This window comes from Cottoperca gobio, chromosome 5 (assembly GCF_900634415.1).
Source record: "Cottoperca gobio chromosome 5, fCotGob3.1, whole genome shotgun sequence".
NCBI lineage: Eukaryota > Metazoa > Chordata > Actinopteri > Perciformes > Bovichtidae > Cottoperca > Cottoperca gobio.
The window spans coordinates 23,162,794-23,183,992 of NC_041359.1; the positions used below are offsets into that span (position 1 = coordinate 23,162,794).

Here is a 21,199-nt window from a genome sequence, read left to right on the forward strand (position 1 = left end):
GCTAACGTGAATTCCGGTTTCAAAGTGATATATTTGCTAAGAAAATGGTTCATAGCCTACACAAATAAGTACATAAATCAGTAAGTAAAATGAATAATGTAGGTCCACCTATGTGTGAGTAGTCCGGTAACGTAATGGGCGCTACCATGGTTACGGCTCAGCTCGGCAGCCGTTGGCCATCATCTCTCGGAGGAACATCTCTTTTCCTTTTTTCTTTTGGAAAGGGGGGGTTGGGGGGGGGGGGGGGGGGGTGTTGCCTGTCCAGTCCTGCAGACCGCTTCTTTCTGCTCGCTGAATTGCAGAGAAAGAGGATTACTTTTCTGTACGGAGGATATGCATTTGAATCCCAGCAGCACACGGATCATTCAAGGAAGTTGTGTGCTCGAATCAGCGACAAATGAGCGGCCGTGTTCTGGTCGGGAAAGTGCCTCCTCTGCAATCGGCGCCAAGAGCTAAACGGACTTTACTTTTTACGCCACGGTAAATATTTATATTTCATTACGGGTTGACACATTAGGCAACTTTCCCGACATTTGTAAGTTTTAAGTCTTTTATTTGCCCTCTGACTCTAATATATCTAACGCTAATAGTTGTTTCTCTTATAGTAACTGGACTATTAGATGTATTTATTTGCCTTTTTAAATACTTTTTTTAACATGACCGGACTTTTAACTAACGTTCAGTCTAGTAACATTAGCCGATTAAATACCCATGAGAGGACGATGAATTCGGCTGGTTTCACTACATTTTTTGTTCTTGAATAATGAAATTATACTGCAAAATAGAGTCCAGTAAATAGTTCTGTTTATTTATTTGAGCTTCTACTGTTGAAGAGTTATACACGTGTAACTACATTATGTTGACATGAAGTTGGACATACTGAAAAGTGCAGGGATGGTATGTTGACAATGACTTGGCACTATGAATTATAACATCTGTCGAAAAACACATTTTATCCTTGGAGGACACTGTGGTGCTGCTACCACAACTATCTGTATAATAGAGGATGTCTTCACCACTCACTCAGCCATAGGCATGCACCCCAGGAGCTTTGTCTTTGCTGTCCTTTATGCAGAACATAAACTGCAAGATGCATTCTTCTTTTACTGTGTGCTATTTCATCTGGTTTTATAGCTACAATAGGCTAGAGCTTATATACAGTATATCAGTTCTGTGCTTTTTCCGTTCATCTATCTTTGCAGTGTGCTACACAAGATGCACACGTGTGTGTGTGTGTGTGTTTGTGTGTGTTTTTAGTGATCCTCAGGGCCAAGTATGCACAGTGATTGTCACGTCCCCACCCTGCTCCACCACACCAATCATCTCTCGCTCATCTTATATCAAAACATTTTCACAGCAACCCAGCTCAAATAATAGCACGGACACACAAATCAGGGAGATGTTGGAGTTGTGCCACAGAAAACAAAAAGTTAATTGCCACCCTATGTATGAAGTATGCACTTTGCTGGCGTACTCCCACCCTCTCCTTGTCTAGATTTCACCCCTGAGAGCAGACACTTTTGGCTTGTAATATCAACAGCCCACAGGCCCTCCTGCCTCTTCTCAGGCTGACATCCCTGTGGGGTTATTCATGGCCCCTCTGTCGCCTCTCACAGAGGTGGTATTGTTCAAACATACCACGAACATCTGGGCTTGATGTAAATCAAAATTATTCTCCTTATTGATGGTATGTGAAAACATTTTTTAAATCCTCAAATCAAACATTAATCTCTCAGAGATCACGTATCTATGGCCACAAATCACTTCACTAAAATGTTTCTTTTGTGCAACAGAATGCTTAAAACCAAAGTAAGCTTCTTCTCTGTTTTACAACGGCAACTACAACTCTGCTACAGCCATGTGATTAAATCCAATTCTGAACGTGTATGGGCCGTTTTTGTCTCCCTGTATTTTGCTTTGCAATTCCGTGTTCCATGCCTCGGCTAATTGCAGACTGCAGAGCCACAAAGAGCATTTTCAGCTCAGTGGGGAACGCAAAAGAAAGGGAAAAGTACTCATCCAGCTCAAGCAGTGACTCGGCATTAAAGGGTCTTATTAATTTACCTTTTCCACTGTGCCACATTTCTGTGTGCCAAAATGTTTTTGATTACCACCTGTGGATGCCAGTGGTAATGATAAGGAACATAATTATACAAACCTGAGTTGGACTCAAATTTAGCTCTCCGAAGACTTCATTTTTTAAGATCGCATTATTGCTCTTCTGAAGCATGTTCTCTTCAATTTTAAACTTCCCATTGTTTTATCCTCCTGTGATGTGTTGGTTGACTGAGAGGGTAAACCTCTTGTTGAACTCCACAAAGTGCATCTGCATTTTAAACGTATTCAAATATCATGTATCTAGAACCTGAACCCTGTCCCTGCCGTCCTCACACGAGAGGCCAATCTGCCACCATGTGTTTCAGGGCGACTCAGGGCTTCCTTGTGGGGTGGAGGGAAGGGTCAGGGAGGGGTTAGAGGCCTGTCACTCTGATTTCCTCTTATCCTGCTTCTTTAGAGCATACCAGACCGCTTTCCTAAACCCTGGGCTGTCAGTCAGCATACTTTTTATCCAGCGTGATTTATCAGCATATCCTGTAAAGTTTTCCTTGAAGCTACAGTTAAAGATTGCAGTGTGCTGGCCCCTGTTTAAAAACTGCTAGCGGTGATTTATTAAATTATTATTTATTATATATTTGTAAAGCTCTAGTCCAAACTGAACATTTTATTATGACTGCTAGTTATTATAGTTTCCCAAATAAGCTTTTTGGTTTGCTAAAAGCTTAATTCACCTTTGTAAAGTTTGTGCACGGTGGGTTAGAGTTGGTGAAGAACACAAGCATGGATTTTATGGAGCTGTCACACATTTTGGATTTGTCAAAAATGAATGAATTACAGCCTCTGTTACTATAATCATACTATGTTAGGTCTTACCAGAAATCCAAGTAGCTGTTTATACGTCTTATATTTTAAGTTCATAGAATCAGTCAATTAAAACTATTTCTTATACGAATACAAGAAATATATTTATAAAGTACATGACAGAGAAAATTGGACAATAAGTTCGAAGAACACTCTTGAATCGTTGGTCACCATATGGTCTGCAGCTCTGTTATATTAGTTGAATCAAAGCAGCTGTAGCCATGTTGGAATTACCTGCTTGTTTGAGCATGTGACCACCTCCAGAGACAGCTTACTGCAGGCAGATGGACGTGTGACTGTTGCTGCCAGCCTTTGTTCTCTCCCTTCAAACTCAGAGCTCTGAAGCTTTACTTACTGTACGTTCCTATTTTTGCCGTATTTGCTAAGTGGTCATCCTGTTTTGTTTCAGTTGGGATGAGAGCAGCTCCATCAGCAGTGGGCTCAGCGACGGTGAAGGCGATGGCTCCGAGAACCTCAGTTCAGAGGAGTTCAACGTCAGCTCCTCCCTCAACTCCCTCCCAACCACACCCCTGGGATCCAGACGCAACTCCTCTGCTATGGTGAGCTGAAATACTGTACCTAACAGGCTGTGACAACGTTTGGCTTTCCTTTTTATCTTGCGTTTTTTTTTTTTGGTTTTGCAAAAGGCCAAGGCCTTCACTCTGAAATTTACTTGGTATTGTGTGTTAAATGAGAGTCCTTTTGTTTTGACAAGGCCACAGAAATACGCCACAGACCTCATCTGTCATTAAAGTGAAACTGGAGAATCTGGATCTCTCACAGAGCAATACATCTTTACTGGCAGTTCTCAAGTTTGTAGCTTTCGGTAGTTGCTCTGACCCTCAGAGCCCCTTTTCACTCAAAAATGTGTTCTGCTTATCGTTACGTCTCTCGGATGTTTGACCTGCACTCTGCAGGATAATGTGCGTGCAGAGTTTCACACTAGAAAGCTGTTTTCAGATTCATCTGAAGGTGGAACGTTTATCTGTGCTCGCCTTAAACTTTTAAGACATGCATGTGAGTATGATTTTGTAACATCCATATATTCCGAATGTTTCCATAAGGGAGAAAGAGAACATGTCATTTTAAGAAAGTTTAATAATAATAATCATTTTTTATAAAGACACAAATTATGTCAAAAACATGTCTGGAGGAGATTTTTTTAATTAGACCGAACTCGTTTCATATTCACCTTATATACTTATATATATATACTTATATAAGTGGTAGTGGTTTACGCTTTCATACAGGTAACATTTAGTCATTTTTCCTAACTTACAAAATGCTCACTAGGGAGAAATTAACATTAGTACTATTCAATGTGCCATCTGGCGCTCTATATCACACTAATAGGGTGCCAAGAAGCAGCATGCCCAATTTTGTCCTCAGTGCCACCTCCTCAATGCACCGCATGATACTTTTCCTATTACAGTGTAGCTGTCTTTTTTTGTCCACAGCATACATTACAAAAATAAAGGCTCAAGCTCTGCTCTTTTCTAACATTTTTTCCTTGTTATTCCTCTGAAAGTGTTAAATACATAAACCTGTTTTTCTTTCTTTGTCTTCTGCTGTGATTTATTTTTTTAAAGCCGCTTTGGGCATATCAGTCTATCTCTCACTGCTTTCCACTGGAATGCAGCTGAGATGAAACAAAGATTACAGAGAACCGTCAATTCCACAGATAACACAGACCATGTCTGATTCTTACCCACACTGTGCCTCTTCCCTTCCTCTCTCTGCAGCTCCGCACTGACGCAGAGAAGCGCTCCCTGGTGGAAAGTGGACTTTCTTGGTACAGCGAGGATAACAAAGCCGGCCTCAAGCTCGACAGTTGCAGCTATGACACGGGGAGTCTCAAGACGGAGGCCCCAAGCAAGTGGAGAAAGAAGCCTCCAAGCCTCAGTGAAGATTTAGGGTGTAAAGGAGAACTGAGGAAGCCTCAAAGCTTGGGTCATCCAGGAAGTTTCAAGAAGGGTCGTAATCCTCCTATAGGCGTGACCTCCCCCATCACTCATACCTCTCAGAGCACATTGAAAGTCGCAGGTGAGATCTAATAGTGTACTTTTCTTCTATGTATCTTTACCTCAGCTTGTCATTGTCTCTGCTATTCATCTCCTATAGGAATTTGGTTGATCTCTGCAGTTTTTTTTACTTGTTCTATCTACTAAATCTATGTCTATCTATTATCTCTCCGTATGTTGTATCTAAGTGTAAAACAGCCTGTTTGTAGAGCAGCCAAGGTGGATATCTGCTTGGTGTCAGGATGAATACAGAAGTGCACGCCAGGTTTTGATTTGTAGCACAGCACAGCAGAGTATACTGTAGGAAAAATGCACCATGAAATCCATTTCATTTAGTAAAAGAAATCTCATCTTAAAGCCCAGAGCCAAGTTTCTGCTATTATCACAGAGACAAGCCGGTTACTGTACACGTCTGCAGAGACGCTGTGTCTGCCATCTGCAGCAACTACATTTAGTTAATCCCCAACAAAACATGCCATGATTAAATGATAGGTTAAAATAGAGTTCCAATACCAACATCTTTTGGCCTTTAACTTTATTTTCCTCGTCTTAATTTTTAGTTTTAAACGTAAGTGTTTAAAATTAGATCTGATTGTATGTATGCTGGCTCCAGTTTTGCATGGGAAAATGATTCCCTTTACCCTTATCCTTTAATGGATCTCCACATATTTGCCAGCTCTGTGCTTTTACTCTAATGATCCACACCGATCAGATTTTGTTTGATTGATTATATCACTTTAATGTTTCACGATAAAGTAAAAGAAAAGTTACATTTTGCATAAGTCCCTTTTTAAGTCCGAGTCATTTGGTGAGTCACATTTAATGTCATGGGCACATAAAAGCTCTCTAAGTAAATACAGATGTTTCTCGCTTATATTTCATCTCAGCTGTAATAGCTGGAAGGATATGTACATTTACTTTTATGTGAAGGTGGTTAGTTAAAGAGAAATGATGTATGACAGTGCTGATTATCCATTTCGGTTCCAGTCATAAGATAAAGTCAACTTTAACAAAGCAACAGAAATTCAGAATTCAGAATCCGTCCATTTATTATCTCTCCATCTATTTTCGAGTAGCTTATTCTGGTCACAGTCATGCTGGTAGCAGGACACACATTCTTGCTGCTCCTTATCATTATTAAAATACATATCGTTATTGAAATAATGTTTTAAATATACATTATCTTTTCTTTCTTTTTTAAGCACCTAAAAGTGAGAAGCCACTGGATAAATCCAGGATTTCCCTCAAAACTGCTGGTCTACAACGGTCACGTTCAGACGCTGGCAGGGATCATCATGGAGAGCACCGCAAGCCCCCGTCAGGTTTAGTTAAACCCACAGCTGGAGCCTCCTATGGCTACAAGAAACTACCAACAGCCACCGGTACCGCCACTGTTATGACAGCAGGGGGCGCCACCATCTCCAGTGGCTCTGCAACTGTGGGAAAAATCCCCAAGTCATCTGGTATCCCTGTGAAGCCTGTGGGAGGAGGAACACCCTCCAGTCGAAAGAACAGTTTCGATGCCAGCAGTGAGCAGTGCTTCCTGGGGCCAAACAGCCGAAACAGCATTCAGTACCGCAGCCTGCCTCGACCGGCCAAATCGAGCACGTTCAGTGTGATTGGTCGCCCTGTCTGTGGTACCATGGACCCCAGTCTGTTGAGTTTGAAACCAGTGCCCATGGCCTCCACAGGTCCCAGGATTAAAGAGCCTAGTAGCTGCAGCAGTAAGATGTCCAATCGAACGAGCACAGGCCCAGTGAACATGACCGACCGAGAGAAGGAGAAGGAGAGAGCCAAGGCCAAGGCTGTGGGTGCTGACATGGACTGTGGCTCTCTGAAAGGAGAGAGTCGGTCCACAGGAGAGTCCACTGTGAAGCTGCACGGCCTGAGACGGACCGGCAGCAGCAAATACCCTGAACTGTCATCACCCACCACACCAAGGTGTCTCATTTAAATACTACTTTAAAGGGTTGGTCAACCAAATTACAAACAAAAAGAATCCAATCCCTCAGACCTCCAGTGACATCTGGAGGTCTTAGCCGTGCAGGTACATTAACTTGGGTTGTATAAACCTAAGATTTATGTCGCCCCCTAACACACCACCACAATACAGTGGAAGTGAATGAAATTTCAGTTGTAGCACCTACTGGATTGAAAAACTACATTTAAAGAAAATGAAACAACAATATCTCTTTCCATAATCAGTGTCCCCGTTACTCCACAGAGCTCACTATGAACAGTTTACAGCAGAGGCGAGCCTCCCAAGGGGTGATCTAAACTGAATGGAAGTGAACAAATATTACATTAGTTACAATTGTTATCAAAAGAAGATCACATAGAAAACCTTTATATGTGATGTTGTTAAAGAGATAGTTCAAAGATACAGTAGTGTTTGGGAGTTGTACTGTTCTTCCTACTTTCCCAGATTCAGAAACTAATAACTGCCTTAGGAACAGACCTACGGTATATATTTAGTGTTGTCTGAAGTTATGTCACACAGCAGTATTAGGCTATCTTGGCTCAATTGTTAAGTGTATCAAATAACATAATCATAATCCCATAGGCATCCAGGAATTGAACAAAACTAAGCAAATAAACTGAGGGGGGGTGAGGGGACACCCTTTTCCAAGCATTGTCTGAGGGCAGGCCCACAGTCTCAGACTTGGAAAACCCCGGGTTTAGAGTAGTGGGAACATTGTTTCTTTGGATTTATGTTGACATTTAGAGACAGATATCTAAACAAACACAACTCATCTGCCTGGCTATGTATGGCTAGAGGTGGAGACGTTAGAAAATGAACTGAAGTGAATACACATCATGTGCCTAGCTTTTGTATTTTAACATCTTCTTCTTCATGCCTGATCCCTAGGATGCTGAACACTAAGTCTCTGGGTCGTCCACCCAGTTTGGCTCACTTCGACAAGGTCAACTCCAACAGCCTTGATTTCTGTGTGACCGTCCAGGACCTCCCGCCCAAAGTCCCCCCTTATTCCAAGCTGCAGGACTTGGCTGGTTACCACACCTCCTCCCGCCTCACCCCCAGCCCAGCGCCTGTGCTCCACATCGATTCCCCCGGCTCCTACACCAGTGAATGCCTGAGTCTGAGCGGATCGCCGCTGCTCTACCCCAAGTTGTCTGGCATGCACCGCAGCATGGAGTCCCTGCCCCTCCAGATGAGCGTGCCTTCCAGTGCGAGGTTTGCCAGAACTGAGATGCATGACAGAGAAGAGAGGGGTACGGGAACCTGGGGAGCCGGAAGTAGGACATCCCTCAACCTCACAGATAGGCAAGTCTCATCTCAAGACATATCTAACGTTGATGTATCAAAGGTGTAATTAGAAAAAGTTATTTGAGTAAAAAGGATTTTTCCATCCTCCTATGACCCATAACTGCCCGTGTGAAGACCTCCAACATTGGGCTATAAGTTTCTTGGCAGCAGACACACCAGTCAACCATATCTTATGTGCCTTTCCGGGAACGGAAACGGAAATGAGGTGTCATTTAGAAGATGGAGGGCAGGATCTGTCTGTCAAGGTGGAGATGGTCTGAATAATTCCCTCCCAAAAGAATGTACTTTTAGGCAATCCCACGCTGAGTATGAATGTGCCAAGTAAACCAAGATGTACGAAAAGGATTAGAAGATAAACCCTTGAGACATCTTACCCGGGTGTTGCGCATGACAAGACTTTCAATCACTTCATTAATGATGGTGTTGTGTGTAACATACTATTTTCATAAGAATTATTCACAATGACTGTCTATTCTCTGTTAGTAATTTGTCTCTTCTCTTCTTTACAGCTTGCAAACGGACAGAAACACCTTGCCGAAGAAAGGCTTAGAGTACGTCAAAACAATTACTGTCCAAAGCATCTTGAAATCTCTCACTGTGATGTGTCTTTGAAGTTAAAATGACCTCTTTTCTCAGACGTTATGGCTCAAGCCTGTCGGATAGTGACGGCAAAACGGAAAGGCGCCACTCCCACACCATAGTCAGCATGACAGAGAGCGATAGCCCCCCTCAGCTGCCTTCTCCCACCCGCCCTCTCCACCCCTCCTCCGGCAAGGCTCCTCTCACCAACGTGGGTAAGTCTGCTCGCTCCATTTGGCTGCCAAGTTCTAAAAACGCTCACAGTTTGAGCTTTGAAACTAATGAGGCTTGAGGTCTTTGATAAGCCTTTCATTTTATCATTGAATATTATTGAGGACAAGGATATTAAGTTCCAACCGAGAGGAAAGTCCAGCAGAGTTTTTTACCGTTAGGAAATGTTGACACACGTTGTCAATAACAGATCAAGTCATATCTGAACGAAGAAGTGATGGCAAATAATTATGGTATCAGATTTTATGAATGTGAATAATATTACAGTCCCACATCTGCACTCATTTAGACTTGAATTAAAGTCTGAAATGTGCTGGAGATGAAGGCAATAGGAGGTCGTGTCAGGTTATATTTATCTTTATTTAACAGTATGGAGCCGTAGTGTAGCCTTTCACTGAATCATCAGAACCAGGGTGCTATACCCAGATGTACTGTGTGTGTGTGTGTGTGTGTGTGTCTGTGTGTGTGTGTCTGTGTGTGTGTGTGTGTCCTACAGTTGTATGCATGCCACTCATTGTCTTTCCAAACATCTCTCTTTTATGATAGTTGCCCCAATTTCTATTGGCACCCCAAGGATATCGCGCTCCAACAGCATCGGCCCACCCACTGAGTCAGCCTGCGATCTGTATGGAACCTCCCCTCTGGGCAGCAGTATGTCCCTGGCTGACCGGCCAAAAAGCATGATGCGTTGTGGGTCTTTCCGTGAACCAGGAGACGATGGTGAGCCTGCTCAGCCGGCGTCCCTGCAGGGGAGTCGCCCAACAACCTCAAATAAAAGAAAGCTGTCTGCTCATACAGCACGCAATCTGTTGAGCAATATGACAGAAGTACATTTGTTTTCATGGAGAGAGGAGTCTTGGTGCCTTCATTTTAGATTAATAGTGAGTTATATAAGGACTTAAAGGCAATATATGTGGTCCAAATGTAAACAAACAGGAGACTCTCCACCACTAATTTAAGCCTGCTTTCACTCACAGGCGTTTTAAGACACGTTCTACCGAAAGCTCCAAGTTCTGAATGTATTTCGATGCGATAACAAAGGTTTATTTACATCAAACTCTTAAATCATGTCAGTGAAGGTGCCTGTTATTGATATGTACTAATTAGCTACATTTGAGATATGTTATTGTCTCAAGGGTTGCCAGTAGTAAAAACGATTGGATTTATGCATCGCTGTAATCATTTATTTGTTACAGGGGATAGCAGGGATAACTAGTAAGCTACTAGCTTAGTACGTTGCATTGGGAATTCTTTTAACCTTTTAATATTAAGTCAAATCTCTGTCTTACCTGTTTCAGTGCATGGCTCTGTGCTCTCCTTGGCGTCCAATGCTTCATTCCAACTATTCCTCGGTGAGTAGATACAGTCGTGACATGTTCAGTGTAATGTAACTTGCTTAGAGTTAAGAGCTGTGTGACTTCTGTTATCACACTGTCCTGTCTTCAAGTGATCATTTAAGACCCATTTTCTTCAACACCAGCAAATGACCCCTAATCACAATGATTCATGAACTTATTTTATACCTTATAATAATTCATTATATCAAGCCTTCCCTATTCGGCGCCTATTCATCATTGCAGCCTCTTTGAAACTTGTGACGTCCCTTTTACTGTGTATAGGTAGTTTTCATGACTGCCCCTGACGTTAACGCTTTACCTTATCCCTCTTTTATTGTTCATTTGTTTTCACCATGCCTTCATTAGAATGAGGAGAGGATACAAGGGGAGGTAAGGCCAACGTGCCATGACTCTTCAACTCACATTGTGTCTTTTCTCTTCATCCTCTGTCAGTCATTTCCTGTTGAAACGGGTCAACTCATGAGACGATGTTATCAGTGCTCAGTGTCGTCTGTGACCACGGATCTCTTCACTCAGGGTCTCATAACTCAGCTCATTTTGTTTTATCTCTAATATTCTTTATCCTTTAGCACCACCTGCTAACATTTAATGAAGACATTCTCAGACCTCATAAATGTCCCAGTGCATGAGAAAAGTGGTAAAAACAAAAATCCACTGTCATCCTTTGATTAAACACTTTCTAGTGTCATTTTTGGTTCCTTTCTTTTTGCATATTCTTTTTTGAGTTAACCAAAACAAAACACCACATTTCATCACGTTCAGTTCCCGCATTATCATCATCCAAACTTTATTAATATCCTCAACACGTCTGCCTTTTTGTCCGAAGGTGTTATATAGCACACTGTCCATTGCTGCTGGGGCTTACTTTTCAATTTGTCCACAGCAAATCCGCAAGTTGAGGAGAGAGCTGGAGTCTTCCCAGGAAAAGGTTGCAGACTTGACCATGCAGCTTAGCGCCAATGTATGTATGATTTATTTTTCTTTCTTTTTTTTAAGATTCACTTTTGGCCTCTTTTCATTTGTAGTAGGTGTTGGAGGCCTGCCAGATCTTTTATCGGAGTGTGATCAACCCAAAGTGTAGATTATACCTCCTCTAAGCCGTTGAGTTTTTACCCCACAACCAACATAGATACAGAAACCCCATCCGACAGGTGTATCTAATATCTACCCTTCATTTCTCAGAGGGTGACATGTAGGGATGATATGGTGTGAATCCTTGCTCACTTAAGAAAATGAGGATCACTGTGGATGACTCTGGATGCCGAGGCATAACTCTGGCCCCGGTCCGACTTGCAGGGAGTAAGGATAATCATGACATCTAGGATCTACCGACCAACCTAAATGCCTTTATTTGGAAGCTGACAGTCGGATGACGACTTGAAACGAAGGGAAAACAACATGCAAAACAAAAGATCCCCCCATCCCTAGTCAGCTCCTTAACCACTAAGCCAACAGCAGGCATGCCATATTTCCATTTCTCTCACGGCCACTCACATCCACTGTTGCTAAAAATCGTTCAGCTCTGCAATCTTGATAGAAACCCGTTTAACCTTAACCCTCAACCTGCTTTCATTTGATTGAACCAACTGAATCATTTCCAGCCCCCGCTTCTCCTTATTGTCTCCCCCTGCAGCTTCTAGGTGCTTGAGTCTGGCTGTTTCCATCTCAAATTTTTACTTTAACGCCACCTTACCACTGATCCTGATCTAATAGACCACCCGTATGAACTGCAGTCTCCTCTTACACATGTTACTGCCTTTGCTAAACTGTCGACTATCCTGGGCGCTCAAGTGACCGTATCAAGCCTATCTGTGTGTGTGTGTTTCTTTCTGTATATAGTTCTGCTGTATAGGAAGTTTTATCCCACGCCTAATTCCCGCTGTCCCTCTCTTTTACGTTCTTGGACATATTGACTGCTGGACTCGCTCCTTCCCCCTGCCTGCATCCCACTGACCCGCACCTTTGGATGCTGGGCGTAACAGCTAGGCCAGGTTTGTTGGACTGTTGCTTCCGGAGCTCTGTGTCACTCCTGCATGATTCTGAGTGGACGTCAAGCTGACGAGTCATCTGGCATCTCTGTTGGGCTTTCTGTGGCACAGCTGACCTCATCACCTACCTTGAAGCATGTTGACATGTTGGCAACTAAATATTTATCATTTTTATTTCGATTATCTATTAATCTATCGACTATTATTCCAATTAATCATTCTCTGACCACCAACAGTCAAGATATTCAGTTTACAGTGATATATGAGTCTTTGCTGAGGAAAAACAACACGTTTGGCATATTTGCTTGATAAATTCTCCAATCCATTATCAAAATTATTCTCAACAATTCTTCTGTCAATCTAATTAATTAACCAACTGATTTTCTCGGCACCACTAATCCGACTAATCCTAAAAAGTGTATAGCTGATTGCATGTTTATTGAGTCTTTACAGCTGTCATGACCCCCTGAAAGGCCTCTGACTCTGTGTGTGTTGTAAAGCGCTTTCAGTGGTCGCAAAGATTGGAAAAGCGCTACATAAATGCAATTACCATTTTAAACCCAACAAAAAAAGACCCAAACAGACTCATGTAGAATGTGTCGTAATCTCTTAACATATTCATTACAGTGTGTCATATATTTAGAAGATTTCTAATCGTTCACTCCATCATCAGCAGAAATACTGTGAGACATCTTAGCCTTAAGGTCAAACATGCTACATGAGGTAGATGAGGTTTGTTCCCCAGCGCTTTCCAAACTCACCACCAATACCCTAACGTCCTCTTTCATCTCTGACATCATCCACAGCTGTCCACTGCCCCCTCCCCTCCCTCTTCTCCCAGCAGAAAGCCATTTGCTTGATGTTCTGTGAGCGTGTGAGGCTGCAGACAGATTTGATGCAGCTGGTGACTCATACCTGTTTGCTGTCTCCCCCACTCTCTGTCTCTCTCTGCCTCCTTCTACCTCTGTGTCTTCCTCTAAAGGCTAATCTGGTAGCAGCGTTTGAGCAGAGTTTGGCGCTGATGACCGCACGCCTGCAGACCCTGTCCGTCTCCTCGGAGCAAAAGGTATCCATCACAATGATAATGAGGGTTTTACCGCCAGGAAAAGTCCATGACACTTAGAGCAACCAATGTATATCATTGTAAAGAAATAGTTGTTTTACTACATACTCAACAGATATATACGTAAGCGTGTTAGGGTCATTGGAGGTCAACAAAAGTTATTACTGAGTCAGAGGATGGGGTTAATATCCTGAGAGAGGAAAAAACTGAAAATCTCAAAATGTATGCAAAATAAAAATCACAAATTCACCAGAAATAAATAAAGAATTTCCGACATAAAGACACAAATATTTTCTTATAAAGTCATACATTTGTAAGAAAGAAAATCTGAAGATAATTTGTGATAATATGGTGATTCTGGGCTACAACACGGCAAGCATCGGCATCTGTGGTGTGATGACGTCGATCCAACCCTGCAACATCTTTCTTAACTTTAATACAACACAAGTCTCAAGTGAATATTTCCCCCCTTTCAATCTCCTGATTTATTTAGTTTAACCTAAAATTGCCCTAATACGCTGTCGTAAATACATGATGATGATGATAAACTATTAGTCTGATCATAGTTCAAATGCTTTATATTAGATCCCGTCAGTGAATGAGATGCTACCAGGTGACATAGATGTTCTGGAAATGAGTTGTGAGTCAAAGGTTCGTATAGCAGGATTTCCATATTGTCATCAGCCACTCAACACAACCCTGTCATCCCTTGTTGAAAGCAGATAGACATGTCACAATTCTCAGCTCAGAAGAGTGTTGGGTCAGTTACCGTGACCGTAAGCTAACATGAGCACACGTTGGTATTTTCCTTCTTCAGGACTCTGAACTCACTGAGCTGAAGGATTCCATCGAGGTTCTGAGGGTCAAAAACACAGAGGCCCAAGAAATCATTCACGTGGCTCTCAGTGCGCCGGACATCACACCTAAAGGTATATGCTGCGAACGTACAAATACAAAACGCATGCCAAGACGAAGGTAGGAATTTCATAACCCTCCCAATATTCAATGTGCTCTTTTCTCTCTCTCTCTCTCCTGGTATTAAGAACTGCCCATCAATCGCCAGAACTCCTCAGAAAGCATCTCCAGCCTCGCCAGCACCTCCAGCCACTCGAGTATGGGTAGTCTTAAAGAGCAGGAGGCCAAGAAGAAGAAGAAGAAGAGCTGGGTGAGAACACACAGTCTGTCCCGACATACCACCCTGTGTGGCGAGACCCACACGGATGCTTCCCCCAAATAAATTAGAAAAGTAGAAAACGGGATGGAAGCTATTAAAAACATTTTTGGTATTGAACAGATCGGCCGGTCTGCGTCACGTTCATCAAACGTTGAGCACAATTAGTGAAAGTGTTTCAAAATTGTAATGCAGAGTGCTAAAAGGTAACAATTAGAATACAAATAAATGTAAATATTATTAAAATGCTACATTTAATATGGCCCAGGGTGTCCACTAGCTAAGGTGCTATTATCAGTATTTTTTTATTGCGTTACATTTGATCTGAATAAAAATAGAAGTCAGTCAGACGCTACTCTGGTTTGTTTTCCTGCGTGTGTGTGTCTGTGTGTGTTTGTGTGTCTTTCTTGTCCTATCTTGTTCCAAATCTGTTATTAAGTATGACTCTGGTCTCTCCCTCATGCTGCCCTGCTTTTTATTTCAGGTCTTTGAGGTGAGTGTTGTTGCTACAGTAAATAAACCCTAAACCTTCTCCAGCCTGCATGCACTTCATGAGTCATACTTGTGAAACGTTTGGAAACTTTCTGTCGTCTCTGTCTCTCTAAACTCGATACACAGTACGTTTATGTTTTGATCATATTAAATGGCAGAATCATGGTTTTAAATACTGATGAGATCGGCGTTCAATTAAACTGTTGTGTGATACTATGAATACATAGTGAACATAATCATACACTGTTGGCAGGGCTGCCATATAAGGTGCCACATCATCTACTCTAAAGCTCGTTCACACACACTCGCGCACTTTGGAGCAATATGGGGTCCACAATTATGTGTGCTATGAGCATTGTTGACTGATATGTTTAGTTTTTCACATTTTATTGCTAATGTAACATTACACCAAGTTAGAGTTGGCCATTTATGTTTCCCCACTGTTAGAAATTATACAAATAGGTGGCTACTTACATTAAGAATAAAAACAATGCAGTGCATGCCAGAAGGTTAACAGGAAACGAGTATGGATGACAATGATGGAAGCAGCTCGACACACGTGCTTTTATGAATTGCGTGTTAATTGTATTTTGTTGTTTTAAGACGTATCATTAATTTCAGTCTCATGTTTCTTCTCTGTATAGTTACGCAGCTCCTTCAACAAGGCCTTTAGTAAGAAAGGCTCCAAGCCGTCAGGGCCGTATGCCGACATTGAGGAAATTTCCACCCCAGAATCCTCAGCACCTTCCTCCCCCAAAGTCCACTATGGTGAAGACAAACCCTCGTCACTGTCAATGAAATCCTCAGCCTCTGCCTCATCAGGGTAAACCTCTCCATGCAATCACCTCTTAAACTAGTCTGTAAATCACAATGTGTGCAATATGTCTTACAAGACGCTATGCTGTCTGCACACATGTTGCTGTATCTATGTTTAATTGTTTAATATAGCTGTGTGTGTGTGTGTGTGTGTGTGTGTGTGTGTGTGTGTGTGTGTGTGTGTGTGTGTGTGTGTGTGTGTGTGTGTGTGTGTGTGTGTGTGTGTAGTGGTCCTTAATTTAAATTAGCATTAGATTTTTTGTTTTGCCGTCAGTCTGATATTCCTTGCCACCTTCACACATCTCTAATGTTGTCCTCTTTGAACTGAATATCTCCAGACTCTGTGAAGAAGATGAGGAGGGAGATTATAAGGTTGTAACAGAGCTGCGTACAGAGCTTTGGGAGAAGGAGCGCAAACTGACAGACATCCGCCTGGAGGCTCTAAGCTCTGCCCATCAGCTGGAGCAGCTGCAGGAGGCCATGACCAGCATGCAGGTATGTGTGAAATGTCCCTTTGATATATGATGAAAAATGTCCACGCCATAAACTTTGTTTGGGAGTTACTGCAGTACATCTGTGGAGTTGGTAAAAGCAATTAGGATCTTTATTGATCTGCCCTGTGTGCAACTATCTGGAGAAGCTCTAGCATAATATGATATTACTGTACATATGTGTTTAAACTTAATTATTCCAACAAATCTTATCTTCAATATTAGAAATCTTTTGGAAGAAATCTCCACTGCAGTTGTAATATTACAAAAGTGGCGCTGTGATTTGTGAAAATGACCCTAACACGTGTGATTGTGTCTGTAGTCGACAGTGGAGAACCTAAAGGCTGAGAACGACCATCTGAAGACGGGCACCCCGTCCCCCTGTCCATCTCCTGGACCCTCCAGCTCCGTCTCCCAGTCCTCAGGTCTCACTGCTCTGGGAAGCTCATCACCTCGACAGTCCGTAGCCATGAACATGCCCAAAAGCTACAGCAGAGGGCTGAGTGAGGGCAGCTCAGGTACAGCATGTTGGCAATGTCAGAATGGTGTCAAGAGTCTGGTAAACCAGTAGGCATGTGAATACAACTGAAACCATTGGACTGCCATTCTAGAAACACATTTACTGTTGTGTTATATTGTATGTGCAAAAGTCAGATGTCCATATAAAACCTTGACTGCTTGCTTCCAAATGTTTTTTTTTACTCATGAATGTAATACAAACTGTTAACCTCATTCTTTGCAACATTTATTATATATTTATCACAAGGCTGATTTAATATAACAAACACAAGCACAACGCTGTTGCTTACATCTCGATCTGACTTGTGTCACACATGCTACATGATCTTTCTGTCGTTCTTCTGTTTCTCTTTTTGTTTTCCAGACGTCCACTCAGATTCGCTCAGTCTTTCCTCACAGAGGGACGATCACCGTGTTAGGGTGGTGATTTGTGTTGCAGATTTACACGTCTTTAAAGATGTAAGTATGCTGTATGCAGACTTTATATAGCACTTTTCACAATGCTCAAAGACACTTTACATACTGTAGGATTTATAATAAAAAAAAGAAGCTGTAAAGTCTTTAATATAGTAATTAAGTTAATACTTCCTAATGATGTTGCACTTTGTATCAACAGGAGGTTAAACAGCAGGATTTCTTCGTCGGCACCGTCAGGGTGAACGGCAGGATGGACTGGCCCATGCTGGATTCAGCTGTCAGCCAGGCTTTCAAGGTGAGAGCCTTTATTCTGACAACAAACGTGACAAGTCCCAAGGACTGAATGTTCAGTTTGCATCAAGTGTGATTCAGCTGTCGCATTAAACGTGGTATGTGTTTACTCCACACAGCGGAGGAAACTACAATGCAGAAATAGCAGATGGAATCACATTAACCTTTTTGATTTATTAAGAAGCACATACATAGTAAATAAAGTACTGTACTTTACTGTAAGAGGTCATTTAGCAAGTCCAGGTGTCACCGTTTGTTAGCTCTGAAACATTTCACCACTGTCTGTCTGAACACACTGAATCAGTTCTCTTTTTTCTGTTCTTTTACTTCTAGGTGTACATAGCCAAGGTGGACCCCACTTCTAGTCTGGGCCTGTCTACAGACTCCATCTACAGTTACAGTATGGGCCACATCAAGAGAGTGCTGGGAGGAGAAGCTCCCGAGACGCAGCCCTCTCGCTGCATGTCCCGAGGCCCCAGTAGCATCACAGTGGGCCTGAAAGGTCTGTGGAGAAATGTGACATATAACATAACATAAGCTTTTATTTCTACACATCTGGAAGAAAATCCCTTCAGGCCAGCAGTGGCAGCATTTCAATTAGAGACAATTGTATAACACAAAGTTGAATTCAGCAACACAAAACCAATTGTAATACTCCGAAAGCTTTCGTACAGACTCAAAGACATTATTTTGTTAAATCTTAGCAAAACAATAGATGCTTTTTAACCTCTAGTCAATCAGAATCTGATGAGATAAACGTCCTTATGCGAGTACTCAAATGTTGTTTTTCTGCAGAGCAAGCTGCAGTCGGTCCAGCTGCCAGTTTCAATGTGATCTCTTGGTTTCAGAAACCACTGCTCTTTTTAATGAAGGCTTGAGTGCACACTCATACGATACCTCCAGGGATACTTCATCAGGTTTCTTGTGTCAATCACATCGTTTACATTAGTTATGTCGTGAAGTGTTTATCTGAGGAGTTTAACCGTCTGAAGTCTCGACTGAGTGCAAACCCTTATGCCTGTCTGTTTATCACACTAAACTAGGACCCGTCTGTCTTTCTTGCCATTTGATCCAGTGCTGCTCATTTTAAATCTTATTTACATCCATCGTGCATTCAGGTTCCTTGAACTGCAAACTATCCTCATCATCGACCAAAACATAAACTCAAATGACCCCATGGCAGCGGATGAACCCGTCGTTATAACAACATTATGTTTTGCTTCTCTAGAAATAGCCAAAGAAATAATTTAATTTACGCGGCTTGTTCAGACTGGAATCACTGTGACGCCGCAGCAACAACAACAACAACAACAACAACAATCACTTCCAGGTTGACAACTTGATATCTGATTTTAAATCAATTAGTTTATTTCTGTTGTCATTTTCAGCCTTAAACTGTAACGTTTAAATACTTACGGACCTGCTGTAATACATTTAAACCAAATAAAATCATAGTATTGTCTCTGTTTCAATTTACAGTCATTTAAAAACATGTTGGCTCACCAGCCTCGACGCTCGGCAATAAGTAACCATTAGCCAAACGTTAACCTGCACCCCCATAAACAACAAGACTTCTCTTCACTCGAGATTATATCTCAGCTGTTCCTCGCTCCCGTTTGCTCGGCGTCGTTAAATTGTTAAACAAACATTGCGATTGGTTCGATACATTATATTTCTGTGACGGCAGTGCTTTGGTTTGGGATTTACACACATGTGAAGTCCATCAGTTATTCTAAACCAGAGCTGTGATCAGTGACAAGAGTCGGGCTTCTGGCTAGAGAGTCAACCCCTCCGCACCTTAGGCATGCAGGAATGCAAGGAGCGAAGTGCTACAGCGGCACAGACAGGGCTCTGGGTAACACGATCTCACTGCAGCCAGGCCCAGCTGGTCCACCAGCCTCAGACACATGGGCCCCATAGATGTTAAGGCGCAACATTAGACTCCTGCTGGCTGGGGGGAGGGGGGGGGGAGTTGCACAGACTCCCTTCATTTGATGCAAAGCTATTTTCAGAGCAAGTTGCTTAAACATAATGTTGCTTTAAAGGACATGTGAGGTGATGGAAATCTGTTCTTCCTGTTTGTATATTCTTCTTGGTTGAGATATTAACAGAACTCTTAATAAAAAGCGCTTCAATATCAAATATCAAACTACAGCTATTCTAATTTCTGCCGGGTACTTAGCAGACAGTCATCGCAGTCCATTCTCACTTTTCCCGACTATTTCCAGGTTTGAAGGAGAAGTGTGTGGACAGCCTGGTATTCGAAACCCTCATTCCCAAACCCATGATGCAACACTACATCAGTCTTCTGCTCAAACACCGCCGTCTCATCCTGTCTGGACCGAGCGGGACGGGTAAGAGCTACCTCGCTTCCCGGCTGGCTGAGTACCTGGTGGACCGCAGCGCCCGCGAAGTCAGCGAGGGCATCGTGGTCACTTTCAACATGCACCGCCAGTCATGCAAGGTGACGCAAAGTGATGTCCCGTGTTAATCTGTACAACAGCGGGTTATTTCGTCAGCTTCCTTTCATCAATGTTTCTCGCTCCTTCTGTCTCTTCAGGATCTGCAGCTTTATCTTTCCAACCTGGCCAATCAAATCGATCGGGAAACCAACACGTCAGAAATACCGCTGGTCGTTATTCTGGATGATATTCACGGGCCGGGTTCCCTCAGCGAACTTGTCAATGGAGCTCTCACCTGCAAATATCACAAATGGTGAGCTCCACATACACGGACCGAAACGAGCCGCAAGAGTATTTATGTGATCATTTAACGCATCTTAAACTAATGTTGTTCCTGCTCTTCAGTCCTTACATAATTGGAACGAGCAATCAGCAAGTGAAGATGATAGCGAACCACGGCCTCCATCTCAGCTTCAGGTTGGTTAAAGGAGCGATAGTGGAAGTGTTTTCTTCTCCCTCAGTTTTGTCTATTTTGTACACTAAAGTTAGATCTGAAGCTCATCCTGCAGTTAAACAAGACAATACAGTAAGAATGTCTTGAAGCAGTAGTACGTTGTGCTTTGTTTATGATCTAATAAAGCAGCATGATTTAATACAGTTTTGCTCAGTGCTGTGAGTAATGAGTTTACTTTGTTATGGTTGAGACTCAGTGACAAATAAGAAATGTAATACCTGGGCACATTTTGTTAAATCAAACTGATTATGATATGTTCCAAAAGCAGGTTCCCATCCATCCCAAAGGGTCAACCTTTAACCTTAAACTCAAGGATCTAATGTTGATGTGGATTAGAGGGATAACTAATCCCATAATTAACTAAAGAAGTAGCCCACTGCTGTACACACTTTGTCTGTATTTTGACATGACTTTTTTGCCTCTTAGGATGGTGACCTTCTCCAACAATGTGGAACCAGCCAACGGCTTCCTGGTGCGCTACTTGCACAGGAAGCTGATGGAGTCGGAGGATGAGAGAAGCTTGACCAATGAGGACCTGATCAGGGTGTTGGACTGGGTGCCCAAACTGTGGTATCATCTGCACGCCTTCCTGGAGAAGCACAGCACGTCGGACTTCCTCATTGGTATGAAGCGCACTC

At 42.5% G+C, this 21,199-nt stretch overlaps 1 protein-coding gene across 1 annotated transcript in view; it reads left to right on the top strand.

Moving 5' to 3' along the window:
* The window catches only part of nav1b (neuron navigator 1b), a 46,491-nt gene that overhangs the window by 20,873 nt on the left and 4,419 nt on the right, over positions 1–21,199 (top strand). The window contains 25 exon segments of the mRNA XM_029431979.1: positions 3,329–3,479; positions 4,662–4,962; positions 6,143–6,881; positions 7,810–8,226; positions 8,739–8,780; positions 8,866–9,023; positions 9,586–9,759; positions 10,338–10,375; positions 10,377–10,391; positions 10,743–10,766; positions 11,281–11,358; positions 13,368–13,451; positions 14,266–14,377; positions 14,492–14,613; positions 15,104–15,112; positions 15,756–15,934; positions 16,266–16,422; positions 16,741–16,936; positions 17,302–17,396; positions 17,554–17,649; positions 17,979–18,147; positions 19,874–20,109; positions 20,206–20,360; positions 20,453–20,524; positions 20,988–21,184. Of these exon segments, the coding sequence (XP_029287839.1) occupies positions 3,329–3,479; positions 4,662–4,962; positions 6,143–6,881; positions 7,810–8,226; positions 8,739–8,780; positions 8,866–9,023; positions 9,586–9,759; positions 10,338–10,375; positions 10,377–10,391; positions 10,743–10,766; positions 11,281–11,358; positions 13,368–13,451; positions 14,266–14,377; positions 14,492–14,613; positions 15,104–15,112; positions 15,756–15,934; positions 16,266–16,422; positions 16,741–16,936; positions 17,302–17,396; positions 17,554–17,649; positions 17,979–18,147; positions 19,874–20,109; positions 20,206–20,360; positions 20,453–20,524; positions 20,988–21,184 (4,016 nt within the window).